Source organism: Ochotona curzoniae, unplaced genomic scaffold, assembly GCF_017591425.1.
Source record: "Ochotona curzoniae isolate NIBS_2020 unplaced genomic scaffold, NIBS_Ocur_1.0 contig_3176, whole genome shotgun sequence".
NCBI classification, from domain to species: Eukaryota; Metazoa; Chordata; class Mammalia; order Lagomorpha; family Ochotonidae; genus Ochotona; species Ochotona curzoniae.
Window position 1 is genome coordinate 852356 of NW_024465746.1, and position 26679 is coordinate 879034.

Here is a 26679-nt window from a genome sequence, read left to right on the forward strand (position 1 = left end):
ATAACTTCGGAATATATGGAGGAGAGTGGCAAAGAGAGAGAGAAGGAAGGATCTTCCCAAACACGTGTGACAGCCAGGTCTGGGCCAAACCGAGGCCAGGAGCGAGGAGCTTCATCCGGGTCTCCCACATGGGTGGCAAGGGCCTGAGCAGCGGGCTGTCTTCTGCTGCATTCGCAGGTGCCTCGCTAGGGAGCTGAAAGTAGAGTTACCAGGACTTGTTCTGGCACCTGTGTCAGATGCCAGCCTCACAGGCAGTGGCTTACCTGGCCATACCACAAGGGCACCCCAAGAAATAAGCTTTTTTTATTATTTAAAATAAATTGAGCAAGATAATGGCTGTATAAAAAAAAAGCAGAGGTTAGCAATCATTAGAAAAGATTATCTGATGCTTCTTTTGGCCTTGCTTATAGTATCTATGAAAAGCTTATATTTGATTCTCAGCTGTGACCAGGTAAAAATCAGACTGTAAATATTCAACGTCTTTCAAAAGCTGTATTTAATCAAGTCAGTTCTTTCAATAAGCAAAGCAGATAGCTCTGTCAAAGAGATTAATTATTGATCATTGTGGATAATATCTTTCTTAGTAGTGCCTTTGTCCAAATGCCTCTTATTCCCTTCTGTGTTTGTCTCCTCCTAATGTTCCCTGAGTTCATAGGAGCTTTTCTTACCAGTAATCCTTATCCAGGAGAACAAAGACTGCCCTGTTCATGGTTTTTCAAGAGAGCCTGACTCATCCCAGGGTCATATAGTTTGCATCTAGCACATATGGAAAATGAGTTTCTTCTGGAATCCCTTATAAGAATGAGCAGTGATGTGGAGCTATGCAGGCCGTAGGGGGAACCTGCCCCTTGTCCAGACGTACACCGCCTCCCTTCCTGTTGCACTCCCCATGGCCTGAGAAGGAAGTAGACCTGGGGGTTGCTGTTGCCCAGCCCTGTGCACTGTCCCAGCAGCGAAGTTTTTCAGAAAATACACATACAGAGAAGAAAGCACAGCATACCAGCGAGCCAAAGGTTCAGAGCATTTAACGTCTCACTTCCAGGCTTGGGAAAAGAGTTTTCTAATACCCAATGAGATAGGAAGAACTGCAGTTTGCTGTTTTAGGGTCATGCTGGAGTTTAGCATGAAAGACCCAATATCTTGCCTTTGTAGCAATCATTGTCCTTCGTGGCGTATTCCTTATGGATGTTCTCATCTCAGTAACTCTTTGTCCCTTAATTCCAAGTCAATGCTATTTTAAAGAGAGGAAGATATTCTTAGGGTTGGGATTGACTAGCAGGCCCTGCTTTCTTTGCTCCCACATCGCCAGTGGATTCCTCACAGAGCACGGGCCACAGTGGGGAATGACTGACCCACTGAAGTCAACCGATTGCAGCACCATTCTCCCTGTAATATCCAAATGTTCTTTTTCTGATTGGTATACTTTTTGTTGTTGTTACAGGCATGGGGCCACTTTTAAAAGTTGACAGAAAATGGGTTAAAGACATATTTCTTTTGGTGCAAACATGTTTGAAATGTTTTCAGAATATGCATGTTTATAACTGTGTGAAGAGCCCTCATATGCGTAATTCAAAATTTCTTGCGCCAAAATCATTTAATTTCATTTTCTGGGAACTTTTTGAAGTGCATTCATGTGTGTATACACACACATACATTGTTAGCAAAAGACACTTGTATGCAAAATTAGCATTGATTGTGAATTTTCAAAGCTGGCAGCATGAAGATGTTTCTGGCATACGCAAGAAGAAATGACTATTCTTTATAAGTAGGTAATCTCAATATTATCACTTCCTTTATATCTTAACAATAATATAGGGTACTTAAAATGATGGCGATAATTATTTGACATACAATTAATAAGTTATTAAGGACTATGGAAAGATCCAGCAATTTCAAATCAATTTAATTTATCCCTGATTCATTTTAAAAATTATTGTTGTGTGCATAGAAATAAAACAATTTTCAAATTTTGGTTTCAGAAAATCTTAGACTATTGTATGCTGGATCTAATTACTTCTAGGATTTTCAATTTATCTTAATTCTGGAGAAGGAATTCAGAATGAACCATGTGTATGACATTTTGTTTGATAAAACGGGCCTTGAGAAATTTAAACACGATGCAGTTTTAATGAGATGTGGGAGGAGGGAGGGTGAGCAGAAGGGAGCCATTTGTGATCTGCAAGCGTTTTTCCTGATTCTGTCTGATTTCACGTTGCCGCGGAAACTTGAATTTGTGGGTGCAGCCCTTGTGGATGGAGATGCACCTGCTCCCTCATCTCGGTCTAACTCCCTCCTCTTTCTCTCTCCAACCTGCTCCCACTGCATCTTTGTGCTCCGTCTCCCCGCGTAGCCATGCCAAAGTCAATGGGCGTGTGTATCTCATGATCAATAGGTGGGTACTCCCATGTTTCCTGTCTTGTTTCTCGGTATGTTACAGCCTTCATTGCTTCCTCAACCCGGAGTGTTGGCATCGGAGAGTGAACGGCGGTCTCAGGCATGCTCGTGGGTGTGTTCTGCACATCGAGCCATTTGATGCTTACATTGAATGGTGCTGCCAAGGGGGTGTGGAGGGGGCTCGGGGTCTTCAGGTGCTGCCAAGCCTCTAGTCTTGGTTCCAGCTTCTGTCCTATTCGTGTCTCCCTTTGGCAGCACTAGGTCAAGGCTTGCCTGCAAGTTCATCTTTCTCTTGAACACATCAGTGGGAGCTCAGCTGAAGAACCACCCCTTCACATCCCCTCCCATAAATACCCAAATGCCCACATCTTGCTGAAACTTATCTGGCCTCCCTGTCATCGCTGCTGTCCTAACACTTGCCTTCAAGTCCTTTGTCCCTTGCTTGTCTTTTTTTTTGTTTTGTTTTCTGTCATTAGAGGCATAAGCTACTCAGGCCTGAATTCTATCAACAGTTCGTTAAAATGTCCCCCATCACCAACCTTACCCATGAAGTTGACATTGACTGAACGATGTGACAATAACTACAGCACTATATAGTTAAAGAAAACATCAAGTCTGCAAATAGATCTGTACTTGAAGGACTGACTTATTATCAAAGAAGGACATTGTCATCATCAGATTGCATGTCTGCATTATACCACGAGGTCCCAGGATGGTCCCGAGACATGGCCCTATCTGTGTGTCTCTTCCAGTTGGGGAGACAAAAGCATGCAATGTTTACGCATAACAGAAAGTAAGCTTTGCAAATGTTGCACACAAAGTTGTCCTCAAAGGAACTCGGGGATTTATCTTAACAAAATAAGTCTTACTTTATTAAGTAATTAAGTTAAAATGTTCCCCTGTAAGTTCATGACATTAAGTGAGTTTGGTGAATAGAGACATACCTGTGGCAATAAGGCTGATAAAAAAAGTAATGCTTCAAAGGATTTTTGGGTTTTTTTTATCCCAGAGATTTTTCTCAGGAAAAATGCAAAGGTTGATAACCAAATAGCAGACAAACCCGAGGAGGCAGACCTCCTAGAAGGAAGTAGGAAGATTTTAATGAGTTACTGTGCAGATTGCTGTTGCAGGAGGAAGGAGGACGGCCTGGTGCCTTTTGGGGACCACTTTTGTTGACAACCTGGAAGGAAAAAAACAGCATCAGGCTTTCAGCTGTTCAGTGGAGATTCTAGCTACTAGTACTGAGCAACTATTTAAACCCCATCGTGCAAGCATAGGCAATAGCTCTCTCCTGATTCCTGTTTCCTGGAAAGCAAGAACTTTTATTTTAGAAGGAGATGTCTGAAAAGACTTCCTGAGCAGCATCTCTGCAAGCTGTGGTGGCGACTGTCCCGGGCTCACCTCCTGAGACGTCTGCACCCATCACTTCAAATCACGGGTGCAATGGGCTCACTCAGGAGTGCTTATAAGTTACCCAGTAGTTACACACCTGAAGCACTCCAGCTCCAGTACTACTGCTTTATCTGGTAGAATCTTCCATTTTTGTGCAAATTCAATATGATAAGCACACTGCTATGTCTCAAAGGAAATATTATCAAAGAAATGTAGCTCCATAACACAAGCTTCTGAAATGCCATATGTAAAGTGAGTGTCCACATTTAGTAGAACCTAATATTCATTAGAATTAAATAAGAAATTCTTTTTTAAAAAAACTATTTATTTTTATTTGAAAGGCAGAGAGAGGGAGAGACAGAGAAAGAGATCTTCCTTCGGCTGGTCCACATCCCAAGTGGTTGCCAACGGTCAGGGCCGGGACAGTCCAAAAACAAGAGCTGGGAGCTGCTTCTGGGTCCCCATGTGGGTAGAGGGACCCGAGTTATCCTCTGCTGTTTCCGCAGGCCATAAGAGAGAGCTGGATCAGAACTTGAGTGTTTGGGACACGAACCAGCACCCATTTGTGATGCCAGCACTGCCCCAACAAGAAATCCTTTAATATATAAAATATGTGTGTTTTTTTTCCTCTCAAAAACGTATTTCTTAGGCTCAATGTTATTTTATAAGGAGAATATGTGTTTGAAAAAGTTTATTCTAGACCAAAAGAGAAGCCATGCCTACAACTAAAACCAGGATTTGAATGAAACTTAAAAAATACAAGGTATAAGGCATGCAAGTCTAACCGAACATAGAATGTAGCTATGATGAAATTGTAATAATGTGAGCAGTTATGATACAGTTACAACTGACTTAATGACTAATATGAATTGGGGTATTTTAAAAGGAATAATGTTTGTTTCCTTCATATATGCAGAAATAAAAGCCAATCTATTCAATCCATGGTTGGTAGACTCTCTTAGAGATATTACTAATATTATTTGGTTATGACAACAAATCTACACATCAATAGCTATATGTTAAACATCAGAAGTTCTGAATCCTAGAAAATAACTTTATTAGCTTCATTAAGCAGTATAACATTGAACATTGCATATAAAAACCAAACATTTTCAAGCGTTCCTTTTTTCTAGTGTGTTAATGAATGAGATGAGTGCAACTTACATAGCCACATAATCCACATCAGGATATTAAAAATGAATGACATTGACACTGAGGATTTTGCCATGGTAGCATGTCCATATTGTTTCATGGAAACTGACTGACGACAATGCTGTTCAAAGTCACGTCCCAGTGCAGAATTAAACCTCTCCAACTTGCCAATACACAATGTCTTCACCCAACTCCATGGCTCCCGGAGTGTACCACGCACCACAGCACATTTTGCACGGGGGAGGGAGCAGCAAGATTATCCTGAAAACATGGACTAGAATAATTGCAGGTACACATGGAGAATGTTGCATACTGAAGACTTTATTTCTTAAAATTTGTTTGCTTTTACTTGAAAAAGTTATACACACACACACACACACACACACACACACACACACACTCACACAAGGAAGCAAGATCCCCGATCCTTGAATGGTCACAATGGCTAGAGCTGGGCGGATCTGAAGCCAGGAGCTAAGAGCTTCTTCAGGATGTCCCACAAGGGGACGGGGGCTCAAGACATTGAGCCATCCTGTGCCGCTTTCCCAGGCAGTTAGCAGGAAGCTAGATTAGAAGTGGAACAACTAGAAGTGGGACTAGAACCAGCACCCATATGCAATGTCAGTGCCACAGACAGAGGATTAACCAATCGCACACTAAGTATTTTCAAAGTATTTTCAAAGCCATTGGAGCACAGTTGAAGGAGCAGGGTTAAAAGTCACACATAGAGATTCTCACACAGTTCATGGAAATGAACTGTTTATGAAAAATGATGCATGAATTTTTTTTCATCACAACAAACTTATCTTCACTTCCCTAACAAACCCTTGAAGCTCCTTGCAATGTCATCTGTTTTGTGGGAACATGGAAGGAGAGAACTAATGTACTTAAGAGTACAAGAGGGAGTTAAAGCCCAGAGTCTACCTCCTAATACAAGAAATGAAATAACATGATAAGTAAATTTAAAATATGCAAAGAAGAACATGGAGGTCTCTGGAGAAAGAAGTGTGATGCCAAGGAGCGGATGAGTTGACTTATCTAGGGATCCAGTTAGTTCACCACCACGTCTGTCTGAAGTCTTCAGATACAATTCCTTCACAGGATTGTTGCCACATTCATGTGTGATGATCCGTGAAGATGGAGAAGCATTTGAGGACTCAAGGAATGTTTTCACTAGGATATGCTTTTCAAGTTTTAATTTAGTTTATGGGAAAAGCAATAGTCCTTTGTAATAATTTCCTTGAAGTTAGCAAACAAAAGGTGAATGAAGGTGCCCAGGTTTTCCTGGAGAGGCAGTGCGGCCGCTCCTTCCGGCAAGGTGCACCTGCTGATGTCTTGGAATTGTGCTTCTGGGCAGCCCCCCGCTCTGCTGCTGGCTCACCCCTTCCAGAAGTGCAAAAACACACACACAAAATATGACACTGCACACCACAAATCTGCATCCTGCACAATTTCAAAAACATTTTGGATGTGAATAAAATACATGCTTTTGTCCACTGAGCAAAGTGATGATGTCATAGGTTGCTGGTGGGCGTGGTAGAAATCTCTGTCCCTCACGCTCACTCTGGCTCAGCTCTCAGTATCCCCACTGCTGCCAGCCAGCAGTCTGCACCCATCACCATCATTCGGGGACATGGTGCAGATGCCCTGGACGCATTCAGCTCCCACTGCACCTGCTTGAGAAGAAGGCCGAATGGGAGTGGTCTACACAGAGGGCTGGCTGGAAGCACTCCTGATTCAAGAATAAAAATAGTAGCTATAACGTGAATGATTGGATTCTTGCAAGGTTTTTTTGTTTTTATTTATTATTATTATCATTGCATTTGTAAGAAAGCATGAGATCATGTGCCTCGGTACCTCTAAGTCCTCTCCTTTACAAACCTGCAGTTGTGTCCACTCTCAGACCAGTTGCCAGTCCTCAGGCTCATAGCAGAAGCACGCTGTGGAGGCCATCCCGGAATGCACTTGGCCTTGGCACACAGGAATGCAATCATGGATGAAATGTAGCATGATATGTGATCTGACAGTCCTTATAATTTCTCTGTTCTCACCTCCTTTTTTTTTTTCCTTTCTATTTCAATTACTTTGAGCAGCATCAAGAAAAAATTACCAATCCACCAAAATGAGTAAGTCCCCCTGTGAAGCCATGAAATGCTTGCTCTACATGATGCCGTTTCATGCTTCTACATCCTAAACTCTGACCACGTTCCCCTCTAGGGAACAATGTCAAGTTTAGGTGTCCAGAGTACTCACTGCTGACTAGTCACTGAGATCTGAATTGGAAAAGCCGACCAGAGCTAACCGAGTTCATTGGTTTTAGAAAGAGCTTAAAAGAAACCAACAAATAAATGGTGGCAAAATGCTAACACCCCACCGTGTGAGGTCTTTGCACATGCTCCAGTTTTTCATTTTTTTTTTGTTTCCCCTCTTTTTCCCTGCCCCTCACTCCACTCTACCCTGACACCCCTTCCCGCTTCTGACTCCACCCTTCTCTGTCCGCAGATTGGCCCACCCTGAAGGGAGCCTTCCAGACCTCGCGGCAATGAACCTCACTGCAGGCCTGGAGAAACCGGAAGTGAAGAAGTTGACCGAGGCCGCAAAGGAGAAAGCAGAGGGGTTCTCCGAGAAGGCTGAGCTTGGGAATGACAGCGAGGGCTCTGAAGAGGACGGAGATGAGGAGTCTGAGGAGGAGGGAGAAACATCAGGTAACCAGCCTGCGAGGGAGGTGCTGGCTGCCTGAATGAGCACAGGAACCAGGGACTTGCTCTAAGCAATGAAACAATCCCTCTATTCCACACCTAGGCGGTGGCATGAAAGTTGGAGGTTGTTTGCTATTGTTGCTGTGCTCATATGTATTCCTGACCCAGTTACGCCAGCAACTCCCTGTTTATTCTGAGTGAGGAGAAGAGAGCGGGTGGCTAGCCCATCAACTCCTGAGCTGAGCGTAGGCTCCTGTGAAGGCGTCAAGGGGCTGTATCCATCAGCTACCTCTTCCAGAAGCCACTCCTACCAGAATCAGACTATTGGCACAACCTCTGGAACGCTCAGAAACAGGTTGTTGGGTGTAGAATCTCTAAATGTCATCTTCACAAAGCCATTCAAGGAACACCATCATCAAGGAAGCATGTATCACTCTAGCTGTTCTAATGCTTAAGGGCCCAAGACCCAGAGGAGAAAATCACCAATTAGATAACTGTAACTTCATGCCAACTCCTAGATATGTGCCTGTTTCATTGTCTTATTAGGGATTTTTTTCTTAATCCTCTACACGTCTTCCCAGATCTGAAATACTATTGGGACAGAGCCTAATGAGGACTGAATAGCTTCAGTAGTCAGGGAATGTTACCTCTTCCAGGGATGGAGGGGTTCAGGCCCTTCTGGCAGGCTGCAGACAGGGTAACAGAAGGCAGGAGACACCTGCGGAAATGTTCTGGGGCCTCGACAACAGGATCCTGCCCTGGACTGTGCTGTTCCCTGTCCTCTACCACAGCAGTGTGGGGTGGAGGACCCCTACTGAAGGCGCACTTCTCCGTATGTGAGCCGTGCGTGCTTGTCGATCGGCTGCCCGTCGTTGACGCCTGTTACTCATGCGCATGCGTTACCTAGCCCTTTGCGTGGACTATCATTGCCATGTATAAATAATCATATTTCATAATTCACAGTCATTTCCAGAACAGGCACCATAACTTATACTACCCTATTCGGACAAAATAGATCATAAAGAGATATACTCAGTTCTGGGTGAGATTTTGCTTATGTGAGATGGTCGTACACATAGTCCTAGTGTGACTTTCGATGCGATCAGACAGTACAGTCCTAATACACCAACGCATGACCACTGTGGCTGCACAGCTTAGCACGAAAGAATTCATTTGATAAAAAATGATCATTGGAACGATTCTGATCATTTCATCAAAGTGTGCACTGGTTCCTTTGAATTCTTAGTGTTCCCTTTTGCCCTGGCAAGAAGTGACTGCTTCAACCTGGGGCAGCTCTCTGACAGGCTCACCTGTTAGGGTCATGGACATTTAAAAGTAACATTGCCCTTTGGAATTCTTTGCCCACCCAAATTAGGATATCCTTATGCCCCTATCACTATGAGTACATTGTAGCCTCTCACTGCCAGCTGAGATTACGTGGGGTACCTTACATAATGACGTGATGACGTGGAAAACCATCCTATGCTCATGGTGTGTCTCGTCCTTTGCAGATCTTAGGAACAAATGGCACCTGGTGATCGACCGCCTCACTGTGCTCTTCCTGAAATTCCTGGAGTATTTTCATAAGCTGCAGGTGTTCATGTGGTGGATCCTGGAGCTGCACATCATCAAGATCGTGTCATCCTACATCATCTGGGTTGCTGTGAAAGAGGCAAGTGCAGCTGGTTGGGTGATTTGATTGAGCAGCGCCATGGCAGGGGTTCACCCTCCCCCTCCAGCTCTCTGTGATGCAGCCGCAGGTCTCCCTCGCTGCCCTGGGAGGTCGGGTTGTAAGGCAAGCACATGCGTGTCCACATGCGGAAAGCCCAAGATGAGTGGGACACAGACCACAGAGGAGGCTTGAGGCTTAGCTTCTGGACGGTTTGGTCAGATCATAGAGGTCCTGTATCTTGCTCGAATCCTTGAGGAAAGTAACACTTCAGTTTATGTGACCAAAAAGCAAACCCAAGACCCCAAACGTAACAAACTATTCAGTAGAGCTTATCTTGTTTATTGTTGGATCGTTAAAGACTAGGCAGAAGAATCTCCAACAGCCGTATTTCCTGTAATGAACAGTTACCATTCAGCCAATGGTTGCTTCTTTTTGCTATGGAGTAATTATTTCTACAAGTTTGACATATTTCTCATGTTCTGCACTGTTTTCTAGTTGATTACAACTCAAAGAGTCTTTGCCCTATGAAAATTACGCCAGGGTACCACTGCACATATCAATAGTAAACTATTACAACCATAATGCTACAAAACTTGAAATGTTTACACATAGGCAAATAGAAGATGAAACAATTTTAGCTCTACAATCTTAAAACTTTCTTCCATTTCATTCAAGCAATCTGAAACCAGTAGGTGGATCCATGCACGAGGGCATAAAAACAGAAACCACTGCCCTTTGAGATTTGTGTCATAAAATAGGCTGTGTTGGGCCCGGCCTAGCAGCTAAAGTCCTCGCCCTGAACCTGCTGGGATCCCGTATAGTTGCCAGTTCTAATCCTGGCAGCTCCACTTCCCATCCAGCTCCCTGCTTGTGGCCTGGGAAAGCATTCAAGGACAGCCCAATGCTTTGGGATCCTGCACCCACATGGGAGACCTGGAGGAGGGTCCTGACTCCTGGCTCTGGATCGGCACAGCACCAGCCATTGTGCTCACTTGGGGAGTGAATCATCGGACAGAAGATCTTCCTCTCTGTTTCTCCTCCTCTCTGTATGTCTGACTTTGTAATAAAAATAAATAAATCTTTTTTTTTAAAAAATAGGCTGTGTTGTTAATGAACTAAACCTAAAAACAGCCTAGTATGGATATTGACTGAGAGAAAAATAATTTAAGCATTTTCTGTGTAAGTGTATTAGCCGATGCAGATGAATTTCGAGAGTCAAATAGTAAAGGAAGAAGGAATACAGCCAAAGAAAACAGTTGCCTAAAAATTAACAAAGACTCTTTTTTTAAAAAAAAAAAGATTTTTTTAATTTTTATCAGAAATGCAGATAAACAGAAAGAAGGAGATACAGAGAAAGATCTTCCATCCATCTCAAGTGACTGCAATGGCCAGAGCTAAGATAATCTAAAACTAGGAGCCAGGAGCTTCTTCCAGGTCTCCCACGCAGGTGCAGGGTCCCAAGTCCCTTGAGTCGTCCTTCACCACCTTCCCAGGCCACAAGCAGGCAGCTGGAAGGGAAGTGGAGCAGCCGAGACATAAACCGGTGCCCATATGGGATTCACGCACAGGCAAGGCGAGGATTTAGGTGCTAGGCTATCGCATCTGAATTCACCAAATCTAATGGACAGGTAACTCCTGGTCATATGAGAAGTTGTGTGGCAGGATGGTGGAGACCTAGAGAAACAATGGGAAGATGGAAGCAGGTGTTTTGTGTATGTGTGTGTGTGTGTGTAGCAGGAGTTAGATTCAGAGAATCGGCTCTGTGAAATTCATCCTAGAGGCAAAAAGGAGAACAAAAGAGAGGGTTAAACGTCATACCTTCTTACAAATTTTAAACAAAAGGAGGACTTGAATTCTTAGATCATCCCCAATGAGGCTGAAGAATCTGGGCTACCATTTCAATCCATGAGAAACCTGACCTCTGATAAAACACGACCAATTTCTTCTCTGAGTCACGTGTTATGGGAACTCCCAGACTCACAGTATAGAGACCAGCGACCAGCGACCAGGGACCACTGAAAGCAGCTGTCGCAGCTGTTTTAGCTGCCCATGTCGTCCTCAGGAGTGGCGTCTGGCCCTGAGGGGTGAGTGACAGCAGGCGGCTCAGATGCTCCCTGCTGGGATCAGCTGGCCCTGGCTGGAGAGGCCTAGCAACTTTCACATTGCTGATGGCATCTGTTGCAGCTGGAGTCCTAAGCAGCCTGCTTGGTTGAGTCTCAGCTCAAAAGCAACGCGTAGTCAAGCTTCCACTTGACTTTAACACGTGCTCTATCACAAACCTTTCTCTGTGTCCCTGAACACACTGTACTGTCTAAGATTCCTAGGCGACGGAAAGACCAGCAAGTTCTCATTTGGTTTATTAAATTTCTCCAGCCACGAACAGTAATCTAACTCCTTTGGAAACACAAGTTTCTCCTTTGCTTGTTGCTGCTCCCTCATGTGTCTCTCCTGTGTCCCTTACTGTCCCTGTTGCTCTGTGTGTCTAATCCATTAGATACTTCCTTGATCGAACTGGTCTCTCTTCCTTTTAAAATACACCACCGTTATTCTTTTTTTAAGTTTTTAAGTATATTTATTTTCATTTTATGTGAAAGGCAAGAGGTATATAGAACGAATTGGAGAAACAGAAAGAGAGATCTTCCATCTAGTGGTTCACTTGCCGGATACCTGCAATCACAGATTTGAGCCAGGCCAAAGCCAGGAGCCTGGAACTCAGTCTGAGTTTGCCACATGCGTGATGGGAACCCAGGTGTCTTGGCCATCCCTTGCTGCATCCTGGGGTGTGCGTGAGCAGGATGCTGTGTCAGAAGCTGAGTAGCTGTGACTTCATCAGGCACTCTAGCCCTGGATGTGAGCATCCCAGTGACAAAGCAGTGACATAAGCTGCAACACCAAGCACCTGCACCTGCCTCAATACTTTTCTAACTTCAAAATGTCACTGAAGAGCCCTGGGAAATCTAGTTATTCTTTCTCTCCTTTGATCATCTCCTGTTCTCCTAGGGGACCTGGTCCCCAGTTAATATTTCATTGTCTTAAATGTTATTATCACCATCATAATTATTGCTGTTGTTGTCTTCATTCCAAGGGTAACTGGCTGTTTTGGGTATTTGGAGAGTGATCCAGTGAATGGAAATACTGTGTGTGTGTGTGTGTGTGTGTGTGTGTGTGTGTGTGTGTGTGTGTGTTTCTGAACTTTGGATAAAGTGAAAATTTCAAAATAAGAAAATTTTAAATCGAAAGTCCTGCATAAATTAATTGTAAATGTATGCTGTTATTTTCACCTGATATTAAATGTCCTGCAGATATGATTTTAACATTTCTCAGAATAAAGGAATATTTTGCAAGGCTGAATAAGATTATGGCAGCTCTGCACTATCCATGGACCATTTCACATAGGTCATTTCACATGACCAGCAAACTCACACGCAGCTCCACACCAGCATGTTCAAGTTTATCTCACTGCCCTCACTCCTCACACCTGCTTAACTCAGCAGTTTGTATGCCAGCCATGGCACTACCATTCATCCAGGCTTCAAGGCTCCTTTACTATCCCTGCCCAACCACTGCTATAACAATCACCAAAGCCCCTCCAGGCTGCTCCTCCATTTCTCACAGGCTGCTATAAAGCACGTGAGCTAGTCCTTGACCTTGAGTCTGACCCTCATGATGCACTCTCCATTCTGCAGTTGCATCCATCCAAGTGAGGTGCAGAGTTTACTGCTTACTGTAGAATGGACTCATGTGTCATTAGTTGGTGAAAAGGACCTGTCAAAATTTGGCCACATCGTGGCCTTTTACCTTCCGCTGCACTTTGTGCTTTTGACTCTGAAGTTTTCATTTGCTTGTAGTTGATTGTACTACCTGTCCCAGCCTTGCTCATGCATCCTCACCCGGGATGCACTTCTCACATACCTCAGCTGGGCTCAGCTCAGGCCCTCTCTCCCTTCCCAAAGACCCTCTGTGACCCTCAGGCCCACAGACCCCTTTTCGGCGCTCACACTTGTTCACATCCATAACTGAGCTCTGCTGTGTTATATTTTCTGTGGTTGCCTACACATCCAACTTCCATGCAAGACAGAATGTCACCCAGGGGAGAGACCAGGCATCACTTTGCCCTCCTGTGCCTGGGCAATGCTTTGCACATGCTAGGAACTCAGTCAGCCCTTGCTAAATTGACTGAGTCAAGTCCTCATGTTTTGTGGATGCTATGCCGTGTGCTGTATTGTTTGTCTCCAATCCTGATTTTGTGTTTTTAGGTGTCTCTGTTCAACTACGTATTTTTGATTTCCTGGGCATTTGCTCTGCCGTATGCCAAGCTCCGCCGCCTGGCTTCCAGCGTCTGCACTGTCTGGACATGTGTGATCATCGTCTGCAAGATGTTGTACCAGCTTCAGACCATTAAGCCTGAGAACTTTTCTGTTAACTGTTCCCTGGTGAGCCTCGGTGATGGGGGGATCTTCCTTACTGCCCTTTGGGGGAAGCGAAGAAGATATGTGGGTAACTGCCATGTGCATACACATCTTGTGCAGGATGTAAGTCCCCCATCCACTTGGGATCTGTTCTGGCCCTGCTGAGGTTTGCCCTGTTGATGCATGTCCCTCCCTAGTACACCCTTGTCAAAACTGAAGAACAGTCTCAGCTCTTCTAACCTGAGAAGCATTTCTTACTCCTCCGTGTTCTCTCCCTTTTAGCCAAATGAAAATCAAACGAATATACCCCTTGCAGAGCTGAACAAGTCTCTTCTCTACAGTGCTCCTATTGATCCGACAGAGTGGGTTGGCCTCAGGAAGTCTTCTCCTTTGCTTGTGTATCTGAGGGTAAGGGTTTCGACAATCTGCTGCACAGTTGGCAGCCAGGATCCTGCCCTTTGAGTTTCCAAATATCCCACACGACAGTCATCTTGTCTTCTCTTGCGTTTGGAACCACCTTTAGAACCATGACAAAATGTTGCAGTCAACGTTCCATTGTGCTAAAGAGAAATGGACTAAGCAGTCTAAAAATGATTATATAAATTAAATTAAATGCATATATATATATATGCACTCCAATCTAATCTATCCATTAATGAATGAGGTCAATGGGGTCATTAGAACTGAAATGTCCCCAAAACACATCATTCAATTTAGAAAGCAAGTTTCAGACTTCTGAGCATAATATTACTTCTTCTAAACCCGAAGAAAAATATTGAAGTAACTCTTTCAACGAAGTAAATAGATCTTTTTTTAAAATAGAGCAAAGTGATTGTTTCTGAGAAGTGAGTGTCTTGTTGCAAGAAGTCTTTGCTGCCTACATTCTATTTCTTCATACTTAAAAAAGCATAGGTTACATTTAGAAATAAGGAAGCACATCTCTGCTGAAGAACTTTTGTTTCACATAGTTTTGCAAGCGTAATGAAAACCATGTGGGTTGGAATTTCCACTTTCGCCTTGATGGATAGTCAGAGCAGTTCCTACCATACCACACTGACTTAAAGGTTAAACCTTCCCACAGAGGCTTTTACATATGACAAGCATTCCATTTTCTTTGTGTCGATTTCTAATTTTTCTTCTCACGGAAGATATATTTTATAGATAAAGCCTACCACCAGTAGTTATTACAAGGATAAAGCAAATTAAAATTTGAAAAGGTGATTAAAATGTTGGGCTTCCATGGTTTCTTTCACAAGTGCGGTTTCCTGTCGTTGCTGTTATCACTGCTGGTACTTCTCCATTTTCCGCACTCTGGACAGATTTCAGAGACGCACAGCCCCTCCAGACATTCCTAGGGTGTCTCCCTACCATTTGGCGTTTCTAGTTGAACCTCCTGCCCCCAGGTAACTGGACGCTGCTTCCTCGGAATGTGGTGTGAACTTTTGCAGGAGGAGGAATATGAGGCCATGGTCTTATGCCTGGAGAGTCCAGACCTCATTACCATAGACATTAGCCATTCCCTATAATGAAGATACCTTCATCCCAAAACAACACAAACTAAAGGAATATTGAGCTTAATAATGGTGTTTAATAGAGGTGGGATTTTATAAAAATCATCATCTAGACCTCCAGAATCAAATACGATGACTTTTAGAGGTGGCTTCTGGCTTACCGAGTTCTGTTTTCTTCCTTATTGTTTGTAGAACAATCTGCTAATGCTGGCTATTCTGGCCTTTGAAGTCACCATCTATCGCCATCAGGAATACTACCGGGGTCGAAACAAACTCACAGCTCCCGTGTCTAAGACAATCTTCCATGACATCACAAGACTCCACCTAGACGACGGGCTGGTTAACTGTGCCAAGTATTTCATCAATTACTTCTTCTACAAATTTGGTCTGGAGGTGAGTTTCCCCAATACTTGTTTTGTTGGTCTTGCCATGAAAACTTGAGTAGCTACTTCGCGGCTGTTGGCTCCCACAGCCTGTGACACAGCTCCACGCAATGGCTCCCGTCACCTCCACCTCAGCAGGCAGTGTTTCTCCCAGTGGGTTAACCTGGTTTCATTGAGTTTTTCAAGACCAGTTGCCAGTGATGCCCTACCTCCCAGCGGTGCCCTGGATCTCCAAAGCTAGCTCAGTAAGTGGATGTATGTTGCCAGATTAGCTGGTTTCTTATTAAGAATGTATTCATCTTTATTTGTGCATTCTGAAAGTCTTGCCTGTAACCACAAAGAACTGTTTCAACTTGAATTGATAGTGCCTATTCCTTGATAGAATGCATTTACAACAGGTATGTTTTGTCTTGTTGTCATTATCTTCACTTGTAACATAACCAGTGTTTTTGTTGTTGTTGTTTGTTTGTTTTGATTTTTGTTTTTTTTTGGGGGGGGGAGAAATGAGAGAACTTAAAAAGTTCATGGAAATTTTTAATTAAAAGGTGTTTATGGGGCAGGCATATGATGCTGCAATTTAGATGTTACTCCGGATGCCTGTTTCACATGTCGAAGTGCCTCCCCTTGGAGGCAGCAAGTGATGGGTCAAGTACTTAGCTCCGTATCATTCACACAGAAGAGCCACACTGACTCACCAACGCCAGGCTTTGGCTTGGCTTGACCCCACCCTAGTGGCGTGGGAATCAGGATAGTGAACCAACTGGTGAAAGACTTTCTTTCTCTCTCTCTCTCTCTCTCTCTGCCTTCTAATAAGTAGAAATAAATGCATCCTAAAACTTCTTTTGAAGATAAATTCACTTTGATGCAAAAAATTAGAAAACCTTGCATTGCTTTTTCATAATACATGGACTTTTGCACAAATTTTTCAAAGATCAAAGATTCATGAATTTCAAATTTTTTGTGCCAGATATACGTATTCTTAATTTACTTTCCAAGAACATCTTAAAACTGTTTCGTATTTTTGTCAAAAGACACTGAAAAGGGCAAGAGTTAAGAAACCTGTGCTTCCAGACCTGTCCTAAGGCATACAGGTCCCTGCCGCCTGCTCAGGCCTGACACCTGACCAACACTTCCCTTCCCTGTCAACCCACTTTTCTGCCTCTTGTCTTCCTTACACAGACCTGTTTCCTAATGTCAGTGAACGTGATTGGTCAGCGGATGGATTTCTATGCCATGATCCACGCCTGCTGGCTCATTGCAGTCTTGTACCGCCGCAGAAGGAAAGCCATCGCAGAGATCTGGCCCAAATACTGCTGCTTCCTGGCTTGCATCATCACCTTCCAGTACTTCATCTGCGTCGGCATCCCTCCTTCGCCCTGCAGAGGTGAGCTGCTCCGCCTCAGCCATTGGCTCTTAGCAGAAGCCATTGCCCAATGGAACATCCAGAGCAGTGATTCTGTTGCTCACCACTTCCCCCTACAGATTACCCATGGAGGTTCAAGGGTGCCAACTTCAATGATAACATCATCAAGTGGCTGTACTTTCCAGACTTCATTGTGAGGCCCAACCCCGTGTTCCTTGTCTGTAAGTGCTTCAGCCCCAGGGCCCTCTGGGTTTCGGTATTTAAGTTTCTGGTGGCTTGTCATTATGATGTGTGCACTGCTTCATGTACTGGACTTTAGAATCACAGGAGGGCTTCTTTAGGCATTAATGGCACAAGTCATGAATTACCTGTTGTGTTTGCACTATTGAAAAGTCAATATTCCATGAGCTTATCCCCCAGTGCAGACCCTTATACGTACCCACCAGTGTCCACACATCTATTCTTTAAAAGATAGAGGAGAGTGAAGGACCATATGTTCCGTGAAGGAGTGGTTTCTGGCGGTCACAACACACAGACCAAAGCCAAGGACAGGGCTGTGACTGCTAGGAGCATACTGCCCAGACTTCAATCACCAGAAAGCCAGGCTACAGTCTCTAAGCCCTCCCAGGCAGCTGCAAAGGCTGGAGTGGTCCCACACACACGTCTAAGACAACAAGAACTTCTGAGTGCTGCCAAAAACTCAAGAATGGCTCTCTTGGCCAAATTCATGTTTGACTTCAAAAGCAAGGAAGACACCTGTGTTACAGGCTGCAAGGCATGCTTGACCATGTGAGAGTCTTCTGGGCAGCTCTACCCATGTCAAACTCTCTGCCAACCCTATCCACTCCCTGGAAATTGTTTTTGCTTCAAATACAGAGGAGAATGGAGGGATTAAAGACAGAAATGTCTGAACCACCACATGTGAAAGGGGAAAATGGAGAATGTTGTTCAAATGGCCTCTTCAAAGCTGGTGGGAGACAAATGCAAGTAAACTTCTTCCCAAGAGACTCATGAAGTCTAGTGCTTAGTACCTAGTGCTTTCATATACTAATGTGTGGATAAATCGTAGCCCTACTTCCCTCAATACGAAGTCTCTGGGATGTCTGTGGTCACTCTTCTCCCTTATGGTAGGGAAAGCAGCATTTGGCCCTGACCTTGGACTGTGCGAACACAGCTGTCTGCCAGCTGGGGACAGCTGATTGTGTGCAGTGACTATGTTCCTGCTTGTGCACCCAGAAGAGGAGAAGGTGGCTCCAGGATCTCCCCGTTTGTCTTGACAGATGACTTCATGCTGCTCCTCTGTGCCTCCCTGCAAAGGCAGATATTTGAGGATGAAAATAAAGCTGCCGTGCGAATCCTGGCTGGGGACAATGTTGAGATCTGCATGAACCTTGATGCGGCCTCCTTCAGCCAGCATAACCCCGTGCCAGACTTCATTCACTGCAGGTAACAGGTCCCATACCAGAGAGATATGGAGAGACAGAGACAGGTAGCCCTTCCATCTGCTGGTTCACTCCCCTAAAGCTGTAATGGTCAGAGCTGGACCTGTTTCAGGCCGGGAGCCAAGAGCCTCCTCTGGGCATCCCATGTGGGTACAGTGCCCCAAGGACTCAGGTCATCTTTAGATGCTTTCCCAGGTGCATTGGCAGGGATTTGGACCAAAAGTGGAACAGCTGTGGGGAAATGAACTGGCACCCATATAAGATGTTGGCATCACAGGTGATGGTTTTTGCACTGCAGTGCCAGTCCCCTGCAACTGCAAGCCTGAGTTTTTCTACACTTCTCAGTGTAGAAATTAGCTTGCGTCAATATTGCCAGTTGGTAGTTCTCCAGCCAAAAGCTCTGCTTCTCATCTTCCCTCCCTGGTCCTCATGCCTTGTTTCACATCATCAGAACCACCCATCCTCTTAAACATTCCATCCCTACTCCTGCCCTGACTGCATCCTCACCCCAGCCCCGCTTCACCAACCCCATCTCTTCCCATTCTCTGGCCCTTGTCCCCTTACTCCAGCCTCCCTTTTTCTATCCACCACTCCTCATCTCCTGTTCCCTGCCCTCATCCCTTTTGCATATCCTCCATCCCTCCATCCTTCATCCTCTTTCTCCTCCTTCTCTGTCATTTGTACTGCTCCTCCACATGTCCTCTTTATCCTCCCTCTCTCATCTCACCTCTTCATCCTTGTCCTCCACCTTTCTCCTCTTTTTCTGTTTCTCATCTTTGTTCTCTCCTTGCCAGCATAGTTCCTGTCCCACAGTGTACATAACAGTGTTTACTTGGTGCCAGGTTCTCTCCCAGGTGCTTTATTTACATTGAGCCATTTCATCTTACTGGTCACCTCTGAAGGGGGAATACTGCAACCCCCATTCTGTAGATGAGGACACTATAGCAAAGAGATGGGGCATAGGTCATGGAAATTGGCCATAGGGATGCTAAGCGAAATATCAGCCCAGTTCACCCTTTTGCAAACAAAAAAGTACAAATTCTGAATTCCACAATGTCCTATCAAAAAGCTTAAGTACCAGCTCAAATGGAAGCTGTTGTACACCCATGGGTTTTTTTTGAGCTGAGCCTTCTATTTAAATTGAATTATGTTACATATTTAAATCTGTTTCTCTGTTAGGAATGCCAGAAAAATAATTCCCTTGGGCAAAATAACCTGGCAAGTCCCTTGATGCTAAGAAGCCCTCGAGTACGGGTGCATTTGTTGAGGGAAGCCTAGGCCTTCTCGTTACGCCTCCTTGATGTCAGCCCCTGGGCAGCCATGACAGTTAAGTGGCCGCCTAACTGCCCACCTGTCACCAGGGCACTGCTAGCCACTCCAGCTGAGGCTCCTTTTGCTCCATGTTTCCTGTGGTTTTTCATGTTTTTCTTGCAAGGTCTGCATTGTGGTTTCTGGACCTGATGCAGGCTGGGCACTCGGCAGAGAGAGGCCAGGGCTTCCGAAGGTGGAAACGGTCACTGCAGGCAGTAGGGACCTTCACAGAGGATGTGCTGTTCTGACATGCACACGTGTGAGCACACACTCCTGCATGGCAGCAGCAGCCTGCTGAAATCGGCTGCGTTCCAATCGCGTGGCATTCAGAAGCCCTCGTGGGCCCCAGCTGGTCATCGCCTTCACCCACAACAATCCACAATACTGGGAAATACTGACATTATATTCACTCTGCTCTGTTTAGGAAGCCAAGGAAGTGTGGCAAACATGCTCAAGAAAATTGCATGGCAGCATTTAAAGTGTTTTACTCGAAAGAAAGATCAAGATAAAAGCTCACTTGCCTGAAAAATCAACCAGAAAAGCACCATCCACTTCCAGTAATGCCATGGGTCAAGCATAGCCTATGTATTATTACAAACGTATTAACAGTCTACAAAATAACAACCCATTAACCAAATAACTAATCCAGAATTGATGCTCCTATGTTATCTCCCCAAACTGGAAAAAGAAACAAAGCAAAACCCTCTAGACAAACAGGTGCAGCTGTGGTCCCCATGGTGGGGCGCCTTTGCTGATGTTTTACAGGAAGCCGGGTGGCAAGACACAGGCTGTGGTGATGAGCAGAGAGAGTCTCTCTCCTGCCCTCCATCTCTGTAACTCTGGCTTTTGAATGAAACAAATAAATACTTTAAGGAAAAATTTCCCATCCAGTTATCTAGGCTTCCCATAAAAAAAAAAAAAACCAGAAAAAGCACCTTTAGTTTTGTGCAGAGAACCTCGCTTTTGGTAGGGTGGACCAGCTGAGATCCTGATCAAAGTAGACAAGATGTTTCCACACTTTATCTCTTCATCCATTAGCAATGACATGAGTAAGATGAATACAGAACTTACAGCATGAACATCTTTCGTGCTTTCAAATCCAAAGATACTTCAAAAAGCTGATGGAAACATGCAATGCGAAGATGTTTATTTTGCTACCAAATTATGAATTCCATGAATGGATTGTCCATATTTGTTATGAAATCCTTGTAGAAATGGCTTTTGAACTTAGCTGCACCAGAATAAACTTGTCTCTTTTTGTAAGAGAAAAACAGGGATAGGAAGAGTTCTTACCGGCTGGCTCACTCCCAACATGCTTGCAGTGGCAGAGTGTAGGTCAGGGTTTAGGGCAACACCAGGACCAGATCTCCTGCAGATGGCAGAGATTCAACTTGGGGATGCCTCCCCAGGGACTGAATTAGCAGGAATCAGGTGCCAGAACCGGGAATCAAACCCAGGTATTCCACTACACTCCACCCACCACCTTCCACCTGAATTCCATCTCCCCCATGTACTTTCTGTGGTGTCCTTATGCAGTCCACTGCAGAAGGCAAATTGTTCCCTTCTTCCGTTAGAATCACCTGATTATTTTTTGCTTGCTGTCCCTATGTCATTTTCAAACTCCCAGGTCTTACTTAGACATGTCCAAAGTAGTCATCTTCAGCTACCTCTTCTGGTTCGTCTTGACGATCATCTTCATCACGGGCACGACCCGAATCAGCATCTTCTGCATGGGCTACCTGGTGGCCTGTTTCTACTTCCTGCTCTTCGGGGGTGACTTGCTGCTGAAGCCCATCAGGAGCATCCTGCGTTACTGGGACTGGCTGATCGCCTACAACGTCTTCGTGATCACCATGAAAAACATCCTGTCGGTAAGTGGCTCTCGCAATGTCACATGTTCGTGGTTCCTGTGTGAGAGTGCATGATCTACTCCATGGTTATCAACAGCCTTGTGCCTGCGCTTCTGCTCTCTTAAAAGCCCAAATAAAATTCTGCAAACTGGGAATTCCAGTGGCCGCTTGTTATTCTGTGTTGCACTGTAGTAAGCAACATCATTTTTGTTTGTCTCAAGACCATCAGATGAAGGGATATGTTTCCACAGGCATAAATGCATTTTACTCATGAGAACCTGATCCTTTCTGAAGAGCAATAATATGAATTATGCGATGGCTCTTTGAGAAATTGAATCAGTCATTGAATCTTTTCAGCAGTTATACCATATTGATAAAGGTGTGTCTCTCACCTGGAAAGAATTTTGTAAGTGTAAAATAATGCCAGCATGATTCTCTGTATCACTGTGTGGGGGTAAGAATAGAGACAGAAAAGGCTGCTGAGGGCAAAAATGATTCATGTGCCAGTAAGATGTAAGTGGACACGAAAGTGCAACTTCACTGCTGCCTCTGGACACAGATATGCAGATTAGGACCTAGCTAGAGTCAAGACTGGAGAAACGCACAGCTGTCCGGCTGCCCAGCTTTCCTCTGGCATGAGCAGTGACACGCACTGCCACGGGACCTTGCAGAGTCGTATCGATGCTTTAGGCTGAAAGGACACCTTTGCGTTTTATTCAGTGCTGCAGGAAATCAAACAACACCCCCGTTCATGAGCTGGAGGCGTCAGTATTTCCCCACTGACCCTGATTTAATATTAGCTCCAGTGCCTGCTCTAGCAGATCGTTCAGCCTGCGTGTCCACTCCTAGCCACTCAGAGATGAGCTCACCAAGCCACTCAACTGCGAAAGCCATTGGATCTTTTGCTTTGTTTTGGGCCGTGCGTCGCTGTGTTCAGATGGCTTTGGAAAGCCAACTCAGCTAACAGGACATTGAATTTTTCATCTGCTGCCCATAGAAAAGTTCATTTTTGTAGCTGACAGTAAAAGTGACTTTGATCAACACGTTTATCACCAGTAAAGTTAATTTGTTTTAACTCGGAGTCGCACTGACAGTTCTTGGAGAGAGTGTGAGAAGGGAAAATAGGCTACAGGATGATGACACTTCATTCTAAAGCCAGTCTGGTGTTGAGGGATCTGCTGCTGGAGCCTGAGCCACACTGGCCCTGGAAAACATAGATATCAACTCCTTTCATTTGTCTATTCTATAAACCTCTGTTAATATGCAAGAGATGAACAGTGCACAAATTTTATCCTCGAGGAATTCACATGCCAAACAGGAACACACACACAATATGCAGTCTGTAAATGATAAATATTGCAACATTTTAGGGACTCCATACCCTATCCTTTAATGAACTGAATCGGTCATTGAGTCTTTTCCTATATTGGCAAAAGCATTTCTCTTACCTAGAAAGAATTAGGTAAGTGTGAAATGATATAAACATGCCATTTGAAAGCATCGGACTTGATCAGAGATTGAGGTTTTCCACAGGAAACAAAAGGGGAGCAAAATTCCCAACTTGAAGAACATGAACAAACGCAGCATGGGAGAGGATGGGAACATGAACTTGGAGAGCTTGTTCCTGGGGCTGGGGAACCCATCCATGCCGGGAAGCCACTGTTTTGGGAGAAAATACTAATGATTCGTATGCCTCTTGCCCCCAGGACACACACACACACACATAATTCATCCATCAGCTTTACATGTTGGCTTGCCTTGATCATGTTAATTAAATGTTTCCTCCCCTCCAGTTATGGGCTAAATACAGCTTAACACAACTGCCACCATTAGCTCACTGTTGCCAGATGACCAGAGGCCAATAAACAATGAAGATCTTTGTACCCAGAGAATTGGCCAAAAACATCTCAAAATCATGGTGGTTGATCCCTCGGGTGCCATGGGGATCGGCTCTGTTGATACCAAAATGGCACAGGACTCAGACCTTCTCAAATACTTAGAATCATCTCTAGATGACTTAGCATGCCTAAATGCATTGTAAGCGCAGTGTACATGGTCCATACCCTGTGGTGTTTAGGGAACGTGTACGCATGCTCAGTATCTGATCTGCAGTGTTTGAAGCCATGGAGGCAGAGACTGCCAATCCAGGGGCCTGACTAAAGTTGTGTCTGGGGTGACCTAGGGAAGAATTCAGATTTAATAATCCAATCTGTGAGAAAAGAACTATCAAAATCAAAATCCTGGGGTTCAATAGCTACACGTTTGTTATCACAAAGAGCTCATTCTTACAAAAATCCAGAATTTTCTCTTTGGGAAGCCCCACTTTCCAGGCAGAAGTACCATGAGACCCCTGCCTTTACTTACTGGGTTCTGTTTTCTCTGGGAATTGATGTTGTTCTTGATATAGTGAAGACATGGTGACTCAATTTGGACATACATTTTATACTTTCTGGGGTCACTGCGCTGGGACCTTGTGGATTCTTGTGCCCTTGGAAATCACAAGATATAGTTTCTAGTTCCAGAGCTTGCAAATGCGCCTTCCCTTTCTGTTTTTCAGATAGGAGCTTGTGGGTACATTGGAACGCTAGTGAAAAACAGCTGCTGGTTGATCCAAGCTTTCAGCCTGGCCTGCACAGTCAAAGGCTATAAAATGCGTAAGTAAGAACTGAAAATTGGAGAATCAAGTAGGAAACAAATGGAGAGACGGATCATTGTTCTCATTGGAAAACTGGGCAAAGCACTCAGTGCCATCCCAGCAGTGGTCCCTTGTGAATCTATTGTCCATAACGTGTAGTGCTCCAACTCCAGGGATCTTTCAGGGTCGTCACACACCTGCACGTCTGGATATTAGCTATAGTGCTGTAGTAACTCCAGGGACACTTTTAATTAATTATTAGGAACAATTCCAGAACCCCCCTTAAATCTGCAACTGCAAGTCTGGACCTGGGGTCAAGCATCCCATGCCCTACCTCTGAGTACTTGGGTTCAATAGCCAGCTCTGGTTCCCGAGTCCAGCTTCCTGCTAATGCAAAGCATGGGAAGTAGTGACTTTGTTCCTGACACTTTGTGAAAGACCTAGATTGAGCTGCTGACTCCTGGCTTCAGCCGGGCCCAGCCCATCGCCCATTACATTCACTTGGGGAAATGAACCAGCTGATGGGAGCTAACTCCTGTTTTTTCTCTTGCTGTTCCTTGAGTAATTTTTTTTTTGTAAGTTAAAAGAGCCCTCCAGTTGTCCTACTTAGGATCTTGGATCTTCAAGGTAACTTGACTTCTAAGCCCTTCTCTTGTCAGGAAGCTCAGGAAACCTCAAACTCAGAAAAGCAGCTGGGAGCAGCATCAGAGTTTTTGGAGTCTCAACAACACTACGGCCTCTTGCCCCAGAACTCAGAAAGGCATCATGCATGGCCTTCCCCAGTGTCCAGAACACACATTGCTTGGACACAGTGCCCTTACACTGCGGCCTCTGACCCACGCTACAGCCTCTGGCCCCAGAACTCAGAAAGACATCATACATGGCCTTCCCCAGTGTCCAGAACACACATTGCTTGGACACAGTGCCCTTACACTGCGGCCTCTGACCCACGCTACAGCCTCTGGCCCCAGAACTCAGAAAGGCATCATACATGGCCTTCCCCAGTGTCCAGAACACACATTGCTTGGACACAGTGTCCTTACACTGTGGCCTCTGACCCACGCTATGCTTTTCTGAGGATGAAACAACATGGGGGCTGTGTAGGTTGAGACATGCTATCAGTGCCTCTTTCCACATACACCATTCTGCCCCTGGGTAGGCCATGTTCCCCAAATTAGAACATCTGCCCTGCCCTTAGGGTACTATTTCTCCATGACATTTTTCGGGACTCAAAAGGCCTCTCAGTCCAAGGAACCCACCTGTACCCTACAGGCGTCAGAGTTCCCCTGTGTGGTCAGCCAGATGACTCATGGCTGAGGCTGGACTCGATGGGGGTGGGCTTCACTCAGAAAAGTTAGTGCGGTAAGGGATCAGTGCATTCGAATATGCTGTTGCATATTTGTGTGTGACACCCACGCCTCGCTGTGCACCAAGCCTAGGACAGAGCACTGGAAATGGCTGTTCATTTTCGCTTGTTCTGTTTCTGCTTTGTTACCACAGCTGATGACGACTCCTCCTGCAAGCTGCCCAGTGGGGAAGCGGGAATTATCTGGGACAGCATCTGCTTTGCCTTCCTCCTACTGCAAAGGAGAGTGTTCATGAGTTATTACTTCCTGCACGTCGTGGCTGACATAAAAGCCTCCCAGATCCTGGCGTCGAGGTGAGTCCACCCAGGATGGCAGGGAGGTTTATCGGTAAGCACCTGAAGTAGCAGGGTACTGTGCTTTCTGTGAGAGCTTTCTTAAGGAAACTGGAAATCCCTTTCAGGAAAACCAACTTGAGATTTTCCTGCAACATCTACAGGATCTCAGATGGACCAGCAATGAGAAGGTTCGTGGTGCTAAGTCCCACCATGGGACACTGCGGAAAATGCAAAAATTCTAGTCTTTGAGACCTCCCAGGACAGCGTCTCAAATGAGGAGTCACTCACTCCAGCATATTGACCTACAATAAAGTCTGTCTTTTGTTCCATGCCTTTATTTTAAGAAGAAAGTGATGAAAATAGAGAAAAACATGATCATTTCTTGCAGCACAGGTCCGTGTGGAGAAGCAATGTGCCATGCCAGCCACACGCTAAGCCATCTCTACTTCCCTCTAATGCCTCCTTCTGCCTACCCTTCTTTCCCTGTGTCATCTGGTTCCCTGCCCTGGGTCACTGCCACAATTTGTAACACGACCCTTTTCTCTCTTAGACACCATTCTTCTTCAAGGTTTTTGTCCCTTGTTTGTAGCTTTTGTTTAAAGAGAAAGAGGAAAAAGAAAAGAAAAAGCTGGACAAAAAAAAAAAAATCTAGTTTAAAGGTAATGCCATTGAGATAGGAACTGAGAGGGGGCCCAGTGGCCAGCTGTGTCACCCCCAGACAGCTGTGCTCATCTCAGAGGCCTTGCCTGGATCCCATTGGACTCTGGTGCTGAGACTCTGGTGAACATTGGGTTCAGTCTTATGAAACCTTGGACTTGTGGCTT

General features: G+C 44.9%; 1 protein-coding gene across 3 annotated transcripts in view; it reads left to right on the plus strand.

The window, feature by feature from the left end:
• PIEZO2 (piezo type mechanosensitive ion channel component 2) overlaps positions 1 to 26679 on the plus strand; it is a 410674-nt gene that overhangs the window by 317403 nt on the left and 66592 nt on the right. Inside the window, exons 18-30 of one of the 3 annotated variants that reach the window (XM_040979221.1) lie at positions 2351 to 2392; positions 7032 to 7064; positions 7441 to 7643; positions 9149 to 9309; positions 13566 to 13742; positions 14001 to 14126; positions 15422 to 15622; positions 16792 to 16996; positions 17095 to 17196; positions 18256 to 18421; positions 21356 to 21599; positions 24136 to 24232; positions 25714 to 25873. In XM_040979221.1, coding sequence (XP_040835155.1) covers positions 2351 to 2392; positions 7032 to 7064; positions 7441 to 7643; positions 9149 to 9309; positions 13566 to 13742; positions 14001 to 14126; positions 15422 to 15622; positions 16792 to 16996; positions 17095 to 17196; positions 18256 to 18421; positions 21356 to 21599; positions 24136 to 24232; positions 25714 to 25873 — 1917 coding nt within the window. The remainder of the gene's footprint in view (positions 1 to 2350; positions 2393 to 7031; positions 7065 to 7440; positions 7644 to 9148; positions 9310 to 13565; positions 13743 to 14000; positions 14127 to 15421; positions 15623 to 16791; positions 16997 to 17094; positions 17197 to 18255; positions 18422 to 21355; positions 21600 to 24135; positions 24233 to 25713; positions 25874 to 26679) is intronic. The other 2 variants (XM_040979222.1, XM_040979223.1) reach the window with 2 other exon arrangements.